Source organism: Nuphar pumila, chromosome 5 (genome assembly GCF_984573655.1).
Source record: "Nuphar pumila chromosome 5, dmNupPumi1.hap1.1, whole genome shotgun sequence".
NCBI classification, from domain to species: Eukaryota; Viridiplantae; Streptophyta; class Magnoliopsida; order Nymphaeales; family Nymphaeaceae; genus Nuphar; species Nuphar pumila.
Window position 1 is genome coordinate 34,745,118 of NC_143253.1, and position 22,884 is coordinate 34,768,001.

Genomic DNA, 22,884 nt, shown 5'->3' on the forward strand with positions numbered 1-22,884 from the left:
TTGCCAAATTGACGAAGCCGTATTTGATGGTCGTTGCCCAATTGCGAAGCCGTATTTGATAGACTCGGACAGGTCCGAGTCTCTCAAACCGATTCACTGACGGGAGTCTTGCTTAAAACAAAAAGGAATCTCAAGGATGTAAATGTCATTTCAGCCAACACAAGGTTATTTCAGTTAATCCCAAGCAACAAGGGACTCGTATGTCATTTCCTCATTGTCTTGCCGTGACGAGGACAATGCCTCCCCGCTCCTTTTCCCAGTGCCATACAGATCGTGGGTTCGACTCCGATCCGTGCCAAATTATTCAACGAAAAATGCAAGAATATAACAATTTACCTTTTTTTTTCTTTATTTTATTTATAATTTTTTTTCACCTGCAAAACAGTACACTGCGTCTGTCTATTACAGATCACCTCTCCCGCACTCCCGCAGCGAAAGTGAAGTGCGCGCCTTTCGCACGCTAAAGTTCCCCACTTCATCTCTCTCCTTTTTCTAGTTCTTCTTCCTCCGTTTCTTCTCTTTGATCTTTTCTCTCTCATTTGTCTTCCATTTTTTGTGGAATTGCAGTTTTTTTTGTTCTTTTTTTCCATTCTGCTATGGAGATCGCTCGATAGGGATTTCGATTTCCAAGCCCTAGGTTCGAAGAATTCTACGGCCATGATTTGCTGATAATGGTGGCTGCGATCTCCGCCAACACGCCTTCCTCAGGACGCCAGAAGCCCCGCCCCTCCGACGACGTGCAGCGGCCTCCCCTCGCCCCCTCCGAGCGCAACAATGGCGTCGCCCGGAGGCCCAAAGGCCGCGAGATCAACTCCCGCTACCTCTCCTCCCTCGCTCCTACGACGACGACGACGTCGTCTTCGTCGTCCTCCTTCCGCCGCTGCCCCTCGCCGGCCCGCCCGTCCACGCCGTTGCCGGTTCCCGTCCCCTGTGCAACGCCGAAGCGGTCTCAGTCGGCCGAGCGACGCCGACCCTCCACTCCCTCCCGCCCGTCCACTCCTACACCCGCCGCTGCTGCTGCCGCCGCCGCCGCCACCGCCACCGCCGATCCTGTGAAACGGGCGCCCGAGGTACTCTGGCCGTCGACGCGGAGCTTGTCCGTCTCGTTCCAGGGGGAGTCGTTCTCGCTCCCAATTGGCCGACGGGAACGGCCGCCAGCAACAGCACGTGCTCCGTCCCCTGCTGTCTCCGGCTCCCTGCGGAAAGGCGGCACGACACCGGAGAGGAGGCGGAGTGGGAAAGCCGGAGAGCTGGCAGAGAATTCGAAGCCGGCGGAGAATTCTAGAGTTAGGGTTGAGCAGCAGCACCGGTGGCCGGGGGTGTCGTCGGGGAGGAACGTGCTCACGAGGAGCCTCGACTTCACGGACATGCTTGGCCGGGATCCGTTGGCTAGGGTTTTGCGGCAGCCAGTAGACGAGAGCTCGGTTGCGAGGAGGGTGTCGTTCGACGGCAGGGTGAGCTCCGATTCGGGCACCGTGGAGACTTTCGATAACTCCGTCCGTTCGGATCTCGCTTCCGATACAGATAGCGTCTCTTCCATCAGCAATTCCGTCGGCCGGGAGCTTGGCGGAACCCTCCGGCGTCCGCTGTGCACGCCTGCAAAGTTCTTGCAGGAGGCAACGGCCTGCCGGTCCGTCCGGCCACAGGGTTTGGGCTCGTCTCCTTTGGAGATCAATGCGGTGAAGCCTAGGCCAGCTTCTGCAAGGAAATCCTCCGAAAGCTCTTCGTCTTCTCCACGGACAATCTCCACGCCGAGGTCTGTTTCTTCTCCGATTAGAGGGTCGAGCCGCCCTGCTTCTCCGAGCAAGTTTGGGATCCCATCCTGTCCGCCATCTAGAGGACTGCCAAGTCCCTTGCGCAGTCGGGCATCATCGACTCCGGCATCGGCATTGATGAGCTCATCGATCAGCAGTCGCTCAAGTGACTCTGTCTCATCCATCCTCAGTTTTGCCGATGTTCGGAAGGCTAAGAAGGGCGCGAACCACATTGAGGATGCCCATCTGCTGCGGCTGCTTTACAATAGGCACCTGCAATGGAGGTTTGTGAATGCAAGAGCGGATGTTGCACTTGCCACGCAGAGATTGAATGCAGAGGTACAATCCATATGCTCTTAGTGTTACTTTTCCTGAATTTCATGTTGCACCTTGTCATATCTGAATTTTCGGTCGTCTGGTATTTTGGGCATTTCTATGTATGGTAAATTTTACGTGGCGATGTCTGTTTATTTAATTTGAAAACCCGATGGAATTCTGGAGCAGGATCCAGTTTTTGTTATAGTAGTTCCCTCTTTCCTTTTCCTTTTTAATGAAGTATGTTGCATATCTTACTTTTAGAATTGTTATGCGTGTATCAGAAAATTTTGTATAATGGATGGATAACAACATCCAAACTGCGGGATTCTGTCATGTTTAGAAGGATAAAGCTACAACAACTGAGGCAACATGCTAAACTAACTGCCTTACTTCAGGGACAAGTGAGTCTTATACCTAATCTGATAATAGTATAGAATGTTATGCTTTTTTTTTTCTTTTTCTCCTTGCAGATTGTCTTGATATCATTAGGTTATTAATTTTTCGGGCTCTTTATGATGGCTGCATTCATGTTTCAAGCAATTTTTGTTAGTAAAGTTAGGACAATTTCTAATCAATGCCGTCTATTCTCAGCTTATTTATTTATCTTCTGGTTTTTATGGTTCAGTTGATGTCTATGAAAAAAATCAGTGGGCATACTGATCAGTTGGTGCTTGTAACATCCTTCCTGCGATGTTTAAAAGGGAGAAAAAGGCAAGGTGACTGTAAGATCTAATGAAATTGATTGGCATTTAGCAAATATCAGCCAATTTTAGGATAGCTTCAAGATAACTAACATGGATTTTTCTTGAAAGAAAATTTATAAGAATGAAATGGGCAAGATTCTTGCATTAGGTGATTTTAATCTTGTACAGAATGGGTTCTCATTTTACCCCTAGCTTCTAGCAACCGTCGGTCACTAGTACAGAAAAATAAACAACATATCATTCCAGCAGTGAGTGTATCAGAGATTCAGACAGTGAGTTGACCCATTCTCACTACCCACATTTCATCATCGGGGAGTAGGTGAGGATTTTGAAATGTATCCATTGGTTCTCTTGGGTACCTCCAGACAATCTACTGCAAACCAGTTCTGGCTTCTATTGAGGAAAGGAAGCTTCTCAGCCTTCAAAAATTGTAGCTATTTAAATCAAAGAATGGATAGACAAGACTGCTTTAGTAGTTTTCTGTCTGGGTTGATCTATATCTTTCGCCATGGCCTTGGCAAACTGTAAGTAGATGTACATTTTTTAGATTTCTTTAATGCTTTGTCTTATAATCTTTCATGGAACATCAACTCTTTGATGATACAACTTTTCTGTGTTTGGTCTTATGTGGAAGTATTATAACATTGTGGCAGAAAGGGGCTAGAAACATCCATGTTTGACCATTAGTACATTCCATAGTCACCTGTATCGTTAAAGGTAATTTCTTTGCGAGGGTATTTCTTTGAGAGATTTTCAAAAGTTGATAAATCTTGAGAATATCTCGGGAATATCTCACGAGTTTATAAAAATGAAAAAATATAAATAACAAAAAATCTAAGAAAATAATAAGTTTTGCATTATTTTTCTTCCAAAAATATAAAGAAACATGTTTTAAAGGTTTTAAAATATAAAAAAATAGGAAATTCCAACTTAAAATAAAAAAAAGAGTTTTTCCCAAAAAATATTGCGATATTTTGTCTCTAGCGATATTTTGAAAATGTTGCGATATATTCTCGACATTGTCGGTTACCTTGAAATAGCCGATAATATCACGATATTTTCAATATATCGGTGACAGTGGTACATTATTTTTTTGAGTTTTTTTGCTAAAGTAATTGGAGATTCATAATGTCTCACATTTTTCGTGCACACTCACTTATAGAGAAAATGAGTGTGATTTGTACACGTTTTATTCAAGGTCAGGTAAATATCTTTGTTTCCCCTTTCGAATGTGATCCAATTCTTTATCATTGAGGAAATTTAACATGCTAGTAGTGCTTTTACCTTGTCAATTTAGTTTCCATGCTTAAGAACCTTATCTATCCAAGAATGCATTAAAATTAGATCCTCTCATAAGATAGCCAAGAAGTAAATGCTATCCATTGTCACCCTTCCATGTTTAGTGTAAATCTCTTTGATTTCCTTAACACAAAGGCTTTTCATTTTCCCTACTTTTGACTTCCCTTGATGTGGCCCATTTCATGATGTTTGAAGCACATTTTTTGTGATTTTTTTTTTCTCATTGCAAAGCATGCTTCAAGGCTGTCATCTATGTCATAGGGATTCGGCTAACCAGGTGCTGCACCGGCGTTGACGCGACGTGGGTGCGACATCTGGTGCAGTCACGCACCCAGGGTCATTTATTTTAAAAAAAAAATCGAGGGAGGCTCGCTTGAAGAAGAAGAAGAAGAAGAAGAAGAAGAAGAAGAAGAAGAAGAAGAAGAAGAGGAGGAGGAGGAGGAGGAGGAGGAGGAGGAGGAGGAGGAGAACCTCGCTTCTCCTATGCTTTCCACACACGTCATCTATTCTTCTTATATGTTCTCTTACTCAACTTTTTATGGTTTTTATGTGTTTTCTCTCTTCTCACTCACTTCCATGTGATTTTGTTAAAAATTTAATTCTTACACTAAAAAAATTATGAAATAATTTAATATTAGTCACTTTTATTTTTTTTTGATTCTCATTCAATTATATATATATATATATATATATATATATATATATATATATATATATATATATATATATATATATATATATATATTTCCTCGCATCCCGCTTCCTATACATTTTAAAATGCATCGCTTCTCGCTTCTGCTTCCCGTATCGTTTTCCGCTTCTGCTTTCGCTTCCTAGTCCGACAACCTTGATCTCAACTGACTTTTTACTGCCTTATGTAAGTTCTTGTCTTCTTCATGTATGCTGGCTTGCTTGATTTTCTTCATAGCACTTGTGTGAGTATAAGATATTTAACTATGTCACATGAGTATAAGATATTTTATTTGACAATCAACTCTTTCCTTGATTAGATAATCTCCACAGGCATTGGCGCTGGTATCAACATATCACTATTTCAGAAGCACTTAGTACCATATGAAGATGAATGAGAAACAATTTTGACCAACCATTGGACTGTCTTTGTATGGTCTATTTTCATCAAGGGAATATCTCTAAACTCTGGAGGTAGTTAAGTCATTGTTTTAGGAAGAGTACCTATACACCTTTCAGCTTATTTCATAACCAAGAGATTTTACAGTTTAGGTTTTAGTTTTACCCTCTTTTGTTGCTAGAAGCAATAAAAATCTCCAGTTTCTCATAATTAGGTTGTCTACCATGATCAAGTAATTAATTCCAATGACCGCCTTATAAAAAGCTTCTCGAAAACATGAAGATTGTGATTGTTGCAGGCATCATGTGGAAAACTCTATAAAGGTCTTGTTTGTCAATGTGCTAATAGAGCTCAGGGATTGACCATATCGTGTCCTGGTACATCTAGTTGATTAAGACAATTATTGACTGCCTGATTTGCTGGGCAACCACATGTTGCTGCCTATTCTAATAAAACAGTGAGGATCCTTTAGATGGCTTCCTGATTGTTTGGTAAAAATGCACGAATCATTCTTGATTTTGCTGTTGATATTTCCCAGACCCATCAATTTCCCTCTCATCATGAAATTTATCTACAGTTATTGTAACTCTTGAAAATTGAATTAACTCTTAAATATTTAAAAAGCCACAAACCATTTATTAAGCTATCTTCTGGAGGAAAGATTTGCATAATTATAACAAACTTTCAGTTACATTTTAGTTCCTGATGATTTGAAATACCTAAATATACATGTTTTTGATAGTTTTTAGACAAGAATATGGCTTGCAATTGTAATTGATGGAAGTTCCTGGTAGTGGATGTTGTATTGTTTGAAAAACAAAAAGGATATATAGGAGGTATGAATAGGCTTTCTCAAAAACCTAGGGGATAAGAACAAGAAGAGACCAGGAATTCTTCTTGTTTTCTTAGTGGAATCTGGAAAGCGGTGGAAAGGCAAGTTAGATTTAAGAGGCAGTATGGTGTGTGGGATCAAGGGAAATCACAAGAGGAGAAAAAGAGTGAAAAAGGATATCAATGAAGCCTAGAAATTCCAATGTAAGGCAAAAGGGGAAGTTGGTCGGAATGGCTATTTCCTTTCATTGCTTCCATCTTTTGATATGATATTTTGTATAGAAGAACCAGACTCAGGTCTGCCATTCAATAACATTTGTTCATTAATCTGTTAAATTAGTTAGCGAAACCCTATAATTTTTGGCTATTGGGTGCCAAAAGTCTGTAGGAGTCGAAGGCTCAGTCCACTGTCGTGAGCAATTGGACACATGCATCTCGACCATCAGATATGACTTCAGCACATGGTTGCCAGTTGAGGAAGCGGGAGCGGGAAGCGGGAAGCGATACGGGAAGCGGGAAGCGAGGCACTTTCAAAATTTTAGGAAGCGGGGAAGCGTGGGACCACTTAGGACCGATTCGGGAAGCGTCTCGGAAGCGACCTAGGAAGCGTCTCGGAAGCGACCTAGGAAGCATCTCGGAAGCGAGGGGGAAGCGAAAAAATAAAAATAAAAAATAAAAAATACAAAAAATTGAAAAAAACAGGAGAAGCGTGGGGGAAGCGCGCTTCCCATTAAAGGGAAGCGCGTCCCCCATTAAAGGGAAACACGTCCCCCATTAAAGGGAAGCGCGCCCAAAAAAGGGAGACGCTTTCCCCCACGCTTCGGAAGCACGACGTTTCACGCTTCCCCTTTTAGCTAGGCGCTTCCGGTAACCCTGCTTCAGCACTCTGTATTTGCAGCTTTTTTTTTATGAGATGGTTGCTTAGTTGTCAAAGGTACTAGGCGGAGCCTAGGTAGTGAACCCCTAAAAAGACTAGGCAAGGCCTAGGCGGTACCCCAATTAAAAAAAAAACAAAAAAAACAAAAAAAAACAAAAAAAAACATACAAAATATATAAATAAACTACTAAAATTAATAGCAAACATGTATACAACATAAAATCAATCAACAATAAGCAATACACAAATAATAATATGTTGTTTACATAAAAACAGTCAAATAGATAACTCTTACGCTTATAGATTATATATGAATTAAGTACACAAATATGTATATATATAATTATACATAATATAACCACATAATATTGTAAATTTATAATATATGTTTATGATATGTCAATATATATAATTATATACAATTACACGAAAAACATATATATATATATATGTATATATATATATATATATATATATATATATATATATATATATATATATATGTATGTGTGTGTGTGTGTGTGTGTGTGTGTGTGTGTGTGTGTGTGTGTGTGTGCAACTGTGCATCAGACTGAGACACTACCTTGGCTAGGCCGCCTAGGCTCCGCCTTTGACAACTAAGCAGAGGGGTGAAAGGAGGAGGAAGAAGAAAAAAAAACAATGTAAAAAAGAAAACCAAAAGAAGAAAATGAAAGAATAGAAAAGAAAGCTTTTAGGGCAGGAGGAGGAAGAAAAAGAAAGAAAAGAGATTTTTTTTTTAAAAAACATGACAACTATGTTCCCGTGGCTTAGGCATAGACAGCCTAGGTAAAAAAACAGGGCCCTACCGCCTAGACCCATAAGCCTAAGCGGTGGCCCTACGCCTAGCCAGCCTAGGCGCAGCTTTTGACAACTAAAGATGGGGGGAGGGGTACTGTGTATCCACAGTCTTATTTCGCCTTAGAATTGACAACCATCCTCCTAGATTGTGGATTTTATGTAACGATCCACTATATTCCCATTTGGATGACACATCTGTTGTCATAGTTATATGCTAACATCTGATCCGTTAATGGCATTGGAAATGAGTGAGCTGCTTAGTTGAAGATTAAAAGCTGTCCAGATGAAAGGTAACACACACAGGTTTTGCTTGAAAATGGTTGTTGTTTAGAAGTTGAATGAATTGTTTGATTAATGCAGATGTCCTTCCTTGAAGAGTGGGGTATGCTGGATAGAGACCACTCTTGCTCTTTATCTGGTGCTATTGAAGCATTGAAGGCTAACACTCTCCGCCTCCCAATCATTGGTGGTGCAAGGGTTTGTTCTTTTTTATATCTCCATGCCTTCATTCTCCAACGGTTCCATTATTACTTTGTTAGACCACCTAGTACCAGGACTTTTTTCTGAGTTGTTTCTACTGCTTTGGTTCTTGAAAGGTGGATATCCAAAATGTGAAGGAAGCTATTGGTTCATCTGTTGATATGATGCAGACCATGGGATCTTCCATCTGTCATTTGCTTTCTAAGGTGAAGTCCTGCTGATCTTCAGTTTAAAATTCATTTGTGCTCATCTATCTTTTAGTTTTTTTGGAATGACATATTCTTTGATACTTAATAGGACTTCTGTGTATCTTGTATCATTGGCTTTGTTCAAATAGAAAAAAAATTGATGTCCAAGCCTTTTCATCAAATTAGCAGGATAGAGAATATAAATCATGCAACTCATTTCCTTGTAATAAGTGAACAACTATGTAACACTGACTCTTCTAACAGAGCACCACACCCGTGTCACACCAGCACCCATGCGGGTGCGACACTTGGACACGGCATCCTTTGTCAGGTGAAGTCAACCACACTGAAGTCCATTTGTCTAAAAGTAGATTCAGTTAACCCTAACCAAGTCTGGTTTTATCTATATTTATATAAATAACTACATAAATGCACACACATACATGTAGTGTTAACTTAAAACTGTTTATATATATTTATATACCCTTCTTGCACCCCTGAACCCAAGCTTTTTTAAAGTGCCACATTCGCACCCTTATCCGCACCTGCACCTTTGTAACATAGGTGAACAATAAAGTCTTCAGGTGAATACCTTGCATGAGTTACACATTACAACTAGTTACGGGTATCTTATCTTTTGTTCTTCCCTGCAGAATGGTCGCTAAATTGCCTTATGAAGAAAGTTATGATGGTAAATAGTTTTCTGTGTGTGTGTGTGCATGTGCACATTTTTGTCCATCATCTTGTAGATTCCCATCAAACAGAATATGATAGAACAACATTAAATTATGTAGCCTAAATCAAGGTTGTTAAATGCGATGAGGCGAAGCGAGGCGTTGAGCCTGCGCTTCGCCTCTGAGGCGTACGCCTCAGGTACTGAGGCGTACACCTCTCACAACTGGTATGGAAGTGAAGTGGTGGGAGGGGAGGCAGTAAGAGAAGGACCACGCGCCCAGCTGGTACGGAAGCGAGGGATATGCCCGTCGTCCGGTGGTCGGAGAAGACTGAGCAGCAGCTGCAGCACAGCAACTCCGGTGGCCGGTGGTCACAACTGGTCGGAGGTTGATGAGGGGCGCATCACAGCAACGCCTCAGTACCTTGAGCGTGCGCCTCGCCTCTGAGGCGTACGCTTCAGGTACTGAGGCGTACGCCTCTCACAACACTGGCCTAAATAGCATTTGGCACCAGCTGTTGGATAAGGATCTTCCTTGAAATGCTTGATGCAGTTTGGATGATGGTAGATGGTTGATGAGTGGGTCATTATCATGTATGTTGGTTTAGGCTTTTAGCCCACATCTGTCACATGGGTGCGGATGGTACAACATGGCAATTTCCAAAAACATGACGTAGAAATAATTTTGCTGTAATGTAGTTACTAATATGTAAGTATGTCATAATTTTCTTTAAAAGACTTTTTGTAAAACTTGTAGACTATCACCATGACGTGGTGGAAGTCATCAGTTCGAGCCTGAATATCCCTAAACCCAATGTGAGCTTTTCTATTGACAATTTTAGAGTTGGTCAGAGTTGATCGAGTCCAAGATTGGACCTCAACCTGATGGTTGGTGACAAGCACCCAATCATGTCAGGTCCCTCACCATGTCAATGTGGGTGCTTCCACCTTTGAGGAGCCCATGTGACATAGGGTCACATACCTCATATTTGTGGCTTGGCTAACCAATCACTTGTGGTGCAACCAGGTGATAGATGATTAGACAACTGTCGTTAGATATTGCTACATGAAAAGGTAAAGTACCTTTCTGATCCATGTGTCATGAAATTTCATTACATGAAAATATTCCCTTGCAAGAGTGACACAAGTGAATTTGTCATGGTAGATGTGTTTTTTCACATGCATATTTCTTGAAGGATGGCTTGCATGTAGCACAAACAGTAAAATGTAACGCCTCAAAATTTCAAACTTGCAAACCTTTCAGAAAAAAAAAGACAAAAGACTAAAAAAAAATCTCTTTATTTCAGAGATGGTTTATGAAATCAGCGGAAGGCTATTCTTTTGTTAATTTCAGAAAGGCTAGTTGACAACTTTGGGCGCGTTAGCTAAAAGAACCAAAGCGCACAACCCATGCTACTTGCAAACACTTGGAAAAGCCACTTTCATTTAAGAAGTTCTCAAAATAGTACAAAATTCGGATATCCCAAGGAAAATCCGTTACAACACCCCAAACGTCCAGGACGCGCACTAAGAGCAGGAAGAAGAAAGTCTTGGAGCCATCTTGCCATAGCCCGTGGTGTACCTAATCATCACATGTACCCATAGAATGAGTTAATTTCGTGAAAAACTAGTAGGTGCACAAGAGAGACTACAGGAAACTGAATTATGTACATTTAATTCAACAGGTTACGCAGTTTAAAGCAGATATGCAGATAAACAGGTAAGCAGTGCAAGCAGGTAAATAGTGCAAACGCGTATGTAGTACAAGCGAGTAAGTAGTGCAAGCGTGGTAGCGCAAGCGAATAAGTAGTGCAAGCGAGTCTCACTACCTAACAACCAGTGTGAACTGACTTTATGTTTTGATATTACTGGTCTGCGGGTACGCGCAGGCAAAACATAGAAACAACTGAGACTAGTTTGGGCGTCTGTTATTATATGTATTTTCAATAACCCGAATAACTAGTTGAGTCCGCTCCTAAATGGACAACTTTAACCGAGAGAGGATTCTCCAAAGGCTGATAAGCAGTGCCATAGATGCATCCAACTTCTGCAGAAGTGTTGAGCTAACTATTGTAACCACTTTCCCCTAACTCCAATGACTGGGGAAGCCGGATCATTGCCCGTGGGATGGTTGTTAACAACCTGTCCATTGGAGTTTTGTACCGCTCTGTCCTCTCCCTTGACAGACAACAAGAAGCAAATGAGTGCGTTAGGGGTTGCTTAACTAACGACCCATTCTATGCTGTGGTCTTTAAACCACTCGAGCATCTTGCCTGTGAAGGCGAATCAGTCACCATTTAAGTGATTACAGCATTGTGCATTTAACACTATTCGAGGTCGCACGACCGTCTCATCCGATCATCGCAGTACTAGCGTGTAGTGCACGACTACAAGTACTCTAGGACGAAGGGGGTATAACTCCTCAATAAAAGCCTCAACAGGAGTGTTTCACAAAGATGTAATGTTTATCAACTTTACTTTTGACATTCTTTATCTTTTGAAACAATCAGTAGCTTGTGCCAACATTATGCATGCGATTTTCTAGAATCTCATCCGCTATCGGGGTATCTACAGGCCTCGCATGACTCGATACCGGCCTCGATAGACGGGATACAGGTTTCTCAACAGAACCCCTGCTAAGAAGTTCGCTCGAACCCCAACTCGTCTGAAGGACTGCGTACTCGAAGAGTCAGGATCCTTGCGAGGTATCCCTCTCCTTAGACGAGGATGTAACACTAGCTCCCAACTCAACTCTCGTCGCAAGAGAGAGAGAGTGGTGAATGCCCCTTGCATCCTCCACGAGGATGCCTTTAAGGCATACGCAAAGAGCGAAAACCTGCACGTCATCTGCAATAGTAAGGCAATAACAACACATATGCAAAACCAATAGCCTAGGCGCAAAGCGCGACCGCAAAGTAAAGACGATAAGTAGAAGTGCAACGCAAAACCTCGGCACAACGCGCAACGACAAGTAAAAACTGTAAGCAGGAGTGCAACACAAACCTCGACGCGATGCACGACGACAAGCAAAGACTGACGGAAGGTAAAAGGCACGACAGAAAGTAAAGGACAAGGATCGCGAAACCGCGTCCTTGAGTTAAGTGCATACTCGTATAAATATATATATATATATATATATATTTGTATATATATATATATTTATTTAATGGTCGTTTTTAGTTAGTTGAACTTAATTCAATTGTCCAAGTCTTTCGTGCAATCTTCCCCTACCTCGGAGAGTTGCAAGCTTGCTGGCGTCTGCGAGTGTACACGATTGACGGCTCGGGTCGCGGAGCGCGAGCGAGATTCGTCGTAACTGCAAATACGCGATATTAACATGCAATCAAGACAAAAGTAAAAACAAGGAGAAGACTCGACTTCTCCAATACATAGGGCTGGGGCAGGGCCGAACGATTCTTGCCGCCAAAAGAACAGGTGCAGGGGACATCGACCCCCGCTGGTTATTTAAAAAGGCAGGGGCGGCCTCTGCTGGAAAGGTACAAAGGGCAGGGACGTAGTTAATGCGAGCTGATGACTCACGCTTACTAGAAATCCTTCGTTGAAGACCAACCATTGCAATGATCTATCCCCATCATGATGTAGTTTCCGAAATTTACCCGGGCTTATCGGCCAATAGTATAGACTCGTGCACAAAGGGCAAGGGGCCATCGGCCCCCGCTGGAAAGCAAAAAGGGCAGGGGCCTTCGACCCCTACTGGAACAAAAAAAGGGGTAGGGGTTGATGGCTCCTGCTGAAACAATAAAAAGGGCAGGGACCGATGGCCCCTGCCAAGAAAATGAACAGAGATAAAGAGGCGCAGGGGCCAACAACCCCCCTGCGGCTTTTGGGAGCGCCGCCCCCGATCGGCTGCTAACCGGGAAACGAGACAGGGACCCAAGCCCCCTGTCGGTTTCTTAGAGGAACAGGGAGCAGGGAGGACGCTCAGCCCCTCCCCTGCCGTACGGAGATGCATGAAGGGGGGCTCGGCCCGACCCCTGCACCCAAAGGGCACCAGGAGGGGAATCGGCCCCTCTGCCCCTCCCTCGCTAAAAGGGGTCGCAGGGAGGGAGCTTTGCCCCTCCCTTACGATCTAGTGCAACAGGGAGGTGGCTCCCCCCCCCCCCTGCGTAACGGAGAAACGAGGGGGAAAGAAAGAGAGAGACAGACGAAAGTGGAGAAGAAGAGGAGAGGGGCGATGGTGCGTACCTGGGGAGGCTGTAGGAGAGGAGCTCACCGGAGACGGGAGGTCGCCGACGTCGGTGACGGTGCTCGGCAACGCAGAGGAGAGAGATGAGAGTCGGGAGAGACGAGGGGGCGCAAGAGACAAGAGAGTCGGGGTGGAAGGGGGTTTCGAGAACCTCCCCCCCTTCGGCCTCGTTGTCCTTTAAAAGGTAACAGAGGTGGTGCCTCAGTTGGGTCCGGGTCGGGTCCGGGTCCGGATCCGACCTGAATCCAAGGTTAATTTTTTTTCCAGGTTATTACAAAACATCTGCTTTTTGGCTAATCGCAAGAAACCCCTCCCTTTTCCTGTTTCTAGATGCCTGTTGACCTTTGCACCATTAGGACAAAGAGATCCTCTTTGTTAATTTTGTGGTCCTAATCATGGTCATGTTGAAACAAGAGTTGGTTAGTTGATCAGATTTGGCCTTCTTAGTTACTCAAAGAGCATCAAAACTTAAAGTCCCTCATTTTCACGCTCACCTATTTTTGCTATACTCCTTGTTCTATCATTCTCACCACTAACTAGGGTTCTCCACCATCTCTTCTATTGTTGTGACAAAGATTTTGAATCCAATTTCTGTTACTTTGTTGCATGGGTGTTAAATTCATGCAAGAAAATGGGGTTGTACTTCAAACAAGAAAGGTATGAAGCCTGCTGAAATCATGTCAATCGTCAAGGTAGGGTGAGGGAACCTTGTCCAAAAGAAAAGAGAAACATGAAAAAAGAGGCAAGCTCACAAGCTGACCAGACAAGGGTTTCGAGAATCAAAAGTAAAATCAAAACTTCCCACAGAAACCAAACCGTGTAGCTTCTTCATATGTTTGGATACATTTCTTTTAGTTCTTATTTGTCCATTTTGGACCTTTTGGGCTAATGGGCTGTCAATTGCACAGCTTCTGAGATGGTTCTGGAGTTTTTGAAGGTTTGAAATCCAACCAAAGGGTTTCTTTTTCTTTTCTTTTTTCACCTTTTCTTTTATGTGTCTCAATTCTGTTTTGGGCTACCAAGGTACAGCGAGTGGGGTTGGGCTATGCACCAACAAAATCTTCGTCTCTTTGATATGACCCATAGTCACCGATATTGGCCATATGCACCAACAAAAACTTCTGCTCTTTGATATGACCCATAGTCACGAGTATCAGTGATATTTTGAAAATATTGCGAGTTTTTTCGAGAAATTAAGGTAGCCGATATTATTGGGAAAATCTCACAATATTTTCAAAATTTCGTCAAAATGAAAATATTGGGATATTATCAAAGATATTTATATATTCTTTTCTTATTTTATATATTTTAAGCCAATTTTTTGTTTCTTTTGTATTTTAAATACTTTCCAAACTTATTTCCTTGTATTTTGTAAGAAAAATTGATACAAAACCTATTATTTTCTTATCTTTTTAATTTATATATATATATTTTAATTTTTAAAACTTTCGAGATTTTCTCAAAAACTTTATGAGAAAAACCATTATCTGAAAATTTCTCCGAGAAAAACCCTCACCGAGATATTACCTTGAACGATATAGGTGATTGATATGACAACATCAAGTAAGATTTCACTTCAAATTGCGGTGCTTATAAAACAATGAGATGGTATGGCTCTTGGTATCTTACAAGAATGTTTGAAATCCTTGATATTACAGATAAATGTTTTGGGAGTCCAAGCATATTTCAGAGTAATAATGGTGGTTTAATATTAGTACAATTCAGTAGCTTTAACTTTCATTTGCCCTTGTTCGTGCAAAATTACGAGTCAAAATGGCAAAAAAGTAAAGTTCTCCAAGTACTTTTTCCCTGCATCACCTGCCTGTTTCTAATTCAAAATGAATGCGTCACTTCTTCCAATATTCAATGTACTTTCTGGCTCAGAACTGTGAAGTCATTACTATGCCTCTGCACTTGGATGGCATGGTTATGGATCTTTCTGCATATAATCGCAAGCATTTTAAAGTGACACTAGGCAAATTAACAAGTTAGGTGATCGAGTGCCACTAGACTTGCATATGAGAGTTAGAATATGGTAATAATAATGTCTTTTGCTGATCGAGTCATTTGTCCAAGACAAGTTGAGGCTTCATCAAATCCTTGCCTTCTCCCTGATTTGCTTCAGTGGTCTCAATTGCATTAGGTTCAACTACTTGAAATAGTTGATATTGGTTGCCTAAGCTAGCCTACTTGATTGCCTGTGATTGTCATGACCACTAAGGCAGAAAAGAAACCTAGTGGCGTTTTTGGTAGTTGTCCACCTATTATGTATGAGAAATACTTATAATTTGGCATATGACGCCAACCCCACTCCAAATCATACTTAAGAGAGGATTTTTGGATCAAACCCTTGTCTTGGAGATACTTATTCCCTCGTAGATCAATATTCTATTTAAATGCCAATTAGAGTCAACATGTTTGGTTTGATTTTAACATATTTTGTGAAGAAGAAATGAATCTTACCTCAAGTATAATTTACACCCAGATATTTGGCCATGCTGCAGTCGCTCTAGTATGCTTGAGTCTTATAAAATTATCTGCCTTATTCAGGTAGAAGGGATGAATGCCTTGGTATCTGAATTAGCTGATGTAGCTGCACAAGAGCAAGCGTTGCTCGGTGAATGTAGAGATCTCTTTTCAAGGGTAGTGTCTCTTCAAGTAAGTATTTTATCCTTAAATTAAAGCTTATTCTGCTTGGGACACGAATTCCCATGTTATTTATACAAACCTCATGAACTAGGTGGAAGAGTGTAGTATGAGAACGCATCTGTTACAACTAAAACGAGTTCATGAAGCCTCACATAACACGAGCTGAGAAATTGATTTTTTTGAGACGATTTTCTCTGAAAGCTAACGTCAACCGGAAAGCTTCTTTTGATCCGAAGAACGAAAAGGTTGAAATTAAGGAAGGATGTTCAATTGTTTGGAGTGTAGAAAATGATGCCTTGATTTGTTTTGGATTTGGTGTGCTTGATTGCTCGCATATCCTCCTGCCTTGAATTATCTAACTCACGGCGGCCCATGGGGTCATGTATTTTTTCATTTTTCTTTTTTTTTCTATTTTGGTGTATACACATACTCTGTAATAAAATTCGATGTAAATATGATGATTTCCCCTTCTGTTTATTGAGTAATGATGTTCGACAATTATTGATCGGTGGAATTTGGGCCTCTGTGATGCATTTGAAAACCAGCAGTTTAATAATGGACAAAGTAATGCACGCTGCAATAAAGAAAATGTCTTGACTGCAATTTGTGATTGAATATAGACACTTAAATACGAATCCACGGAAGGCTGATGTAATTGTCTTTTTTTTTCTTGAGAGTAAGGCTGATGTAATTGTCTTTTTTTTTTCTTGAGAATAAGGCTGATGCAATTGTCATGACTTAAAAATTAAAACAATAAATGGTACAATTGTGTGGTCATAAATGTACAGGTTTCATATCCATCATATTAGATAATAAGAAAAGTCCCATTCACAAAATGAAAAATACAATAAGGCTTTCCTTTCCAAGATAAACTTATTCTCTGATACTAACATGAAAAAATTAATAGTTATGAAGAGCTTTATTTTGGAAATTCACAAGTCTTCCTTTGCAACCACACCCAAAAATTGCAATATTAGGTGATATTGTAATTCGAATTTAGCCCGTAACAGTACCAACGAGTCATTTTTTTTTTCTCCAGGTCAACGGGCCCGTTGCCCACCCCTATCCATATTCTGGTTGAAAACCAGGTTTGGCGCATGTTTGGATGACACCAAACCCGGTTTCCGTGGAAACTAAGTTTTGCAAAACCTGGTCTAAACCAGGTTTTGAAAAATCTAGTCAACCTAGTCTTTTCACAAGGGTAACCTGGTACCCTCTCTCAAAACCCCCCACAAGCCCCTTCCTATTTCCACCCCTCTTCCTTCCACTTTGGGAACCTCAGGCCGGCCATTTTCGGCCAGTGTCAGCTGGAAATGGTCGGCCTAGCACCGCTTGGCATGGGTGGAATATCTCCAGCTATTTTTGGCCAGTTACTTGGCCGGAAATAGCTGGATTTTTTTTCATTCTTTTTTATTTTTGTTGCCATGACTGGCCATTTTCCGGTCATCTACCGGCTGGAAAATGGTCGGGTCAGCAACAACGTTTCTAGCTGGTGTTGGTCCAACCATTTTCCGGCCGGTAGATGGTCTTCATTTTATATTACACCTGGCCATTTTCAGGCCATCTACTGGCTGGAAAGCCGTCCGGTTATTTCCAGCCGGTAGATGGCTGGAAAATGCAGTTTTTTTTTATTGTCAAATTTGTACGAATCTATCAGTAGGAAAATGGTCTAACTGGTAGCGATTGGCATGGCTGGTGGAAAATGGCAAACAGTGAGTTTTTCTTTTTGAATTTATTTCAAACCAAAAAATAAATATCTTGAAAATCAGGTTTTTGGTCAGTCAAGCTTTTGAAAAACCTTGGTTTCGTCATCTAAATGGGTAAATCAACGTTTTATCTAGGAAAAAAAATCATAATTTTAAATAAAGGATATGTTCTGACATAAAAACATTAATTATAAAATACAAAAAAATATCAAACCGTCTACCATTGGATACAGGAAAGTGGTAAGCTGGGCTATTAAAGTTTGGGAGTTGCAGCACCACACCGCAAATTAACTTCTTTCCCCTTAACCAACACTAACCTACTGGGCGAGGGCTCTGCTTTGCTGGCTAGAGGTGACACTGGTTTTTCACATGACATGAGACGACCAGTGTTCGAGGCCGCCCTTGCCATAATAAGGGCAAAGCTGGGTGTAAGATCCTCAAAATTTTTTATTTTTTAATTTAATATGAAAAGAATTTGTTGGCAAATTCAATTTATATTTAACTGACAATATTGGTCAATTATAGTGGCTTAATAATTATTTTTGCTAATTAAGATTAATTAGCATTTGTTTTATAAATATTAAGCCTTTATTTTTAAATATTAATTAATTATTAATTATTTGCTAATTAACAAGCAATTAATTGTAAACTATGCTTAATTAGCATTAAGTGGATTATTACACTTGATTTATAATTATATTTGAAATTCAATTTAATATAAAATGTCTAAACAATTAAAAAGTGATTTCAGATTCTTTTGTAGTTTGGATCCATGTTGGATAGGACCCAACCTAATTTGTATCCAAATGAAGGATCCATTGTGAAAATCGACTTTTTGGATAGGACTTAGTCAAGAAAGAAAAAAAAAATAGAAAGGAGGAGGAGGCAAAACTGATTTTTTTTTGTGGGAAGAGCTTTCTTTTTGAAGTTCCAAGGAATGTCCAAAAGTGGACCACCCAAGCACCATTTTCTCAAAAGCATTTTTTTCCATTTTGGTGAAACAAAAGAGTCTCTTGTTGGAAAATGGAAAAGTAGATGGGTTTGACCAATCTCCAACCTCCATTTTCCCTCATCCACTCTCAACCACCCATCTCTCAAGGTCGATCTCTTGAAATACGAAAATGTGGGAGGGGTTCATTCAACAAGGCCCTTCCCATTAGGGATGGCAGTGGACCGGGGGAAAGCGGGGCCCCGCCCCGCCTCGCCCCGTTTGGACCGGGGATGAAGGGTATGAAACGGGGATGGAGGCGGGGGTGGACGTGCACTTTTCCCCGCCCCGCCCCGTCCTCGCCTAATCCCCGCCCCGACCACTTTTCCCCGCAATATCCCCGCCTCGCCCCGCCTCATCCCCGTTTGGACTAGGGATGAAGGGTATGAAACAGGGATGGAGGCGGGGGTGGAGGATAAAATTCATCCCCGCCGCGGAGGCGGGGCGGAGGTGGAGGATAAAATTTTGAGGCGGGGCGGGGGTGGAAACCTTGTCCCCCGCCCCGCCCCACTGCCATCCCTACTTCCCATTTGCTTTTTTTTTTGGAGTAGCTCCTCTCCCTTTCCAAAAACGTTTTTGGGAAGCCATTAGAGCTTTCTCAAGGTTGAGGAAGGAGCCTCTTGGTGTGAAACCACACCTCCTCTCATTTCTTGTGTAGAGTGGGGGTACTTTTTGAACTCTCCTGGTTTTGAAGGAAGTTCTCTATCACAAAGAAGCTCCATTGAGGTGTTCTTGTGTTCATCAAGGTATGGTTCTACATCCCTCTCATATAGATTGTAGATGATAAAATATGCATCTACAGATGGTGATATATATATATATATATATATATATATATATATATATATATATATATATATATATATATATATATATATATATATATAAGTGTTTATATCTAAATGCATGTTTTATGATGGTTCATAATGTCTATATGTGTGCAGATGTTTTCATATTGTCTATGCATGTGTAGATTGTTCATAATATGCATGTGTAAATGATTTATAATGTCTATATGCATGTGTAGATGGTTTAAAATATCTATATGCATGTGTAGATGTTTTCATAATGTCTATATGCATGTTTAGATGGTTTAAAATATCTATATGCATGTGTAGATGTTTTCATAATGTCTATATGCATGTTTAGATGGTTCATAAAGTCTATATACCTATGTAGATGGTTCAAAATGTCCATATGCATGCATAGATGTTTTCATAATGTTTATATGTATGTGTTGATTCATAATGTCTATATGCATGTGTAGATGGTTCATAAAACCTATATGCATGTGTAAATGTTCATATGCATGTGTTAGATGTTCACAAAATATATATGTGTTAGATGTTTGATTTTTTTTTTATATTCATTCACAACGTAGATGTGTACATTTTTTATATGGATTTATGATGCATATGTTAACATTTTTGATATTCATGCAATGATTCATGTTTTAAATATATGCAATTTTAGAATTCATAACTCCAAAACTATAGTGACTTCTAATTTATTTAATCTAAAAACTATAATCATTCTGTTTTATTAAACCTATTAAAATTCTGGAACTATAGTCATTATGTTTTATTAAACAAGTTAATATTTTAGAACTATAATCATTCTGCTTTACTAAACTTGTTAATATTCGGGAACTATAGTCATTCTATTTTATTAAACCTATTAATATTTTGAAACTATATTAATTCTATTTTATTAAACCCATTAATATTTTGAAACTATAATCATTTTATTTTATTAAACCTATTAATATTATGGAAGTGTAGTCATTCTATTTTATTAAACCTATTAATATTATGAAACTATAGTCATTCTCTTTTACTAAACCTGTTAATGTCCTGTAACTATAGTATTTTTGTTTTAATGAATCTGAAACTATAATCTATTCTTATTTATTAAAACTGAAAGTATAGTCATTTATGTTTTAATGTACCTGTAACTATAATATTTTTGTTTTAATGAATCTAGAACTATAGTCTGTTCTGATTTATTAAACTAGAAATGATAGTCATTTTTGTTGTAATAAATTTGAACTATAGTTAGTCCTATTTTTAATGAATCTGAACTATGATTAATTTTGTTTTAATAAATATGAAACTATATATATCATAATGTTTTGCACTATAGTTTATAAATTTTTACACCATAATTGATGATGTTTCTGCATTATGGATTTTGAGTTAGTATACCATAATTCTCAATGTTCCTTATGCTATGTGTAACGCTCTAAAATTTTAACTCAAAAAATTTCAAGATTTTTATTTTTTTAAAAACAATAAAAACAACTTTTTTTTTTGAGTTAAATATTCTGAGTAGGTTACAGTACGATCAATCATCATAACTAATTAAAATGTGAATAACATTCACTATTAAAATTTAATTCAGTTTCAATAATTTAAAATTCATATTAGAGCATTTTTAATCCAAAACAACCATAAATGTTTTTCCAAAACTATCCTAGGGAAAGGACAAGACTAGCTCTCGATGCCACCCGAGCATTCTGCATCCGCTCCGAAGCTATGCATCATAATTTTTTTCCAAAACTATCTCAGGAAAAGGACAAGACTAGCTCTGAACGCCACCCAAGCATTTTGCATCCACTTCAGAGCTATGCATCATATTTTACCTGAAAACCAATAAAATGGGCCAGACTCGTGAAAGCCCAGTAAAGAATACCAATATAGGTAAACAAGAATCAATATATATATATGATCATATTCTAATAACTCACCCAATTATGCATACAGTTATCAACTCAAATATGCATAACACCACAGTGCATCACAAAATTATCATTAATAAACAATTAAAATTTTATAAATGAATAGATACACAATGCATGTGCTTACCATTGTAGGATAGAAGATCTTTTATGCATGAGTGACTTTAATTGTGGGCAAATAAGTAAAGAAGCACATCAAAATTGCTCAGAAGAAGGCTCAACATAAAGTGAGTCTGAAAGGGCGAATTTAGCGGAGGAAGATTCTGAAGAAGAACAAGAGTTGTTCATTCAAGAGCTTGAATCCCTTAACCAGTTGAAGAAGCAAACCCCAACAATCGATGATCCAGTCCAGCTTTAGCTGAAGGAAGTGACAAGGATGGTCAACGACCTACAAGCTCGAAGTAAAAGCAAGAAAGTCTACACTAGTGAAGACTTCTACGATGGCTTTGAAGGGGATGATAGTCTAGAAGATCTCCGCCGCTAATTTGTCAAATTTAATGAGACTGGTGATCCCAAGGCTCACCTAGCCATGTTCTTTGCAGAGTGCAATCAATTCAAGAGAGATAATCGGGCTTTGTTCAGATGCTTTCCACGCAGCTTAGAAGGCACAACAGCCAAATGATACTCCGAGCATATCAATCCAATCGAGCTGCAAGAATTCGATAAGGTGGTCAACCTGTTCATCGAACGATTCCTTTTCAATTTCGAAGCACTGCCAACGCTCAATCATCTCTACAATCTGAAGTAGAAAGACAGTGAGAAAGCCAGAGACTTCATTTACAGGTAGAGAAGCACCTACAACAAAATGATAACCCCCATTTCAGATGAGCACGAGCTCCAGATCATCCTGAACAACTTCTCACAGTCTTTGAGAAGTCTTATTTCCACTTCACCCTCCAAGTCTTTCATTGAGCTCATTGAACAAGCTGAATGGCTCGAGTTGGGGATAAAGAACGGGGTCTATGAGGACATTACCATTGCAAGAAGCAGTCAAGATGCCAAGAAGAAGACTCACTTCACTCTTTCTGTCAATCCCTCCAACAATAACAAAGGCAACAAGAATAATCGTGATAACAATTCAGAGGGATTAAAAGGCCAAAAAAAAAAGTTCTTCAACAATGATAAGCCTATCCAATCTAGTCCCCAGCATAAAGAGAAAGATCAGGAAAAACCAAAGCGCAAGAACTGGAGTACTGATCGAAAGTTCACCCCTCTGGACCAGACACTCAAGAGTGTTCTGGAACACATGCTCACGAGAGATATGATCTATTTGCCTAAAGTCGCTGATCCCCCAACAATTATGGGCAGATTCAAAAAACAGTTCTGCAAATTTCATCAGGCAGTAGGGCACGACACCGACCACTGTTTTGTCTTCAAGAACATCGTTCAAGACTGCATTGATAAAAATCTCCTTGTTGAAGATGAAGAAGACACCCGTCAGCCGTCCTGATTGAGCCTCTCCTTGAAACTAACAATGCCAATGTTTTCTCCTTATTTTCATTTTGCTTTTGAAGGAACAATTTAGTCTCGTTTCTTTCCTCAATTTATCATTCTTTCTTAAAAT

General features: G+C 40.1%; 1 protein-coding gene across 2 annotated transcripts; it reads left to right on the forward strand.

Moving 5' to 3' along the window:
* The first annotated feature begins 524 nt into the window (after positions 1–524).
* LOC149837349 (QWRF motif-containing protein 2-like) lies at positions 525–16,361 on the forward strand. 2 transcript variants are annotated; one of them, XM_090007347.1, is made up of 6 exons: positions 525–2,093; positions 2,354–2,473; positions 8,053–8,169; positions 8,289–8,378; positions 15,791–15,898; positions 15,981–16,361. In XM_090007347.1, the coding sequence occupies exons 1-6, from the start codon at positions 672–674 to the stop codon at positions 16,053–16,055; spliced, it is 1,932 nt and encodes a 643-aa protein (XP_089863473.1). In that variant the 5' UTR covers positions 525–671; the 3' UTR covers positions 16,056–16,361. The 2 variants fall into 2 exon arrangements, with proteins under 2 accessions (XP_089863473.1, XP_089863474.1); XM_090007348.1 differs by lacking the exons at positions 8,053–8,169; positions 8,289–8,378; positions 15,791–15,898; positions 15,981–16,361 and adding an exon at positions 2,698–4,260.
* The last annotated feature ends 6,523 nt before the right edge of the window (positions 16,362–22,884 follow it).

What these genes read in the sequence shown, in the direction of transcription:
- LOC149837349 (XM_090007347.1), top strand. Translation starts at nt 672, where the DNA reads ATGGTGGCTGCGATCTCCGCCAACACGCCTTCCTCAGGACGCCAGAAG. An exon ending in CGCAGAGATTGAATGCAGAG is followed by an intron (nt 2,094 to 2,353) that starts GTACAATCCATA and finishes TGCGTGTATCAG; the next exon opens with AAAATTTTGTATAATGGATG. An exon ending in CAAGGGTAGTGTCTCTTCAA is followed by an intron (nt 15,899 to 15,980) that starts GTAAGTATTTTA and finishes CTCATGAACTAG; the next exon opens with GTGGAAGAGTGTAGTATGAG.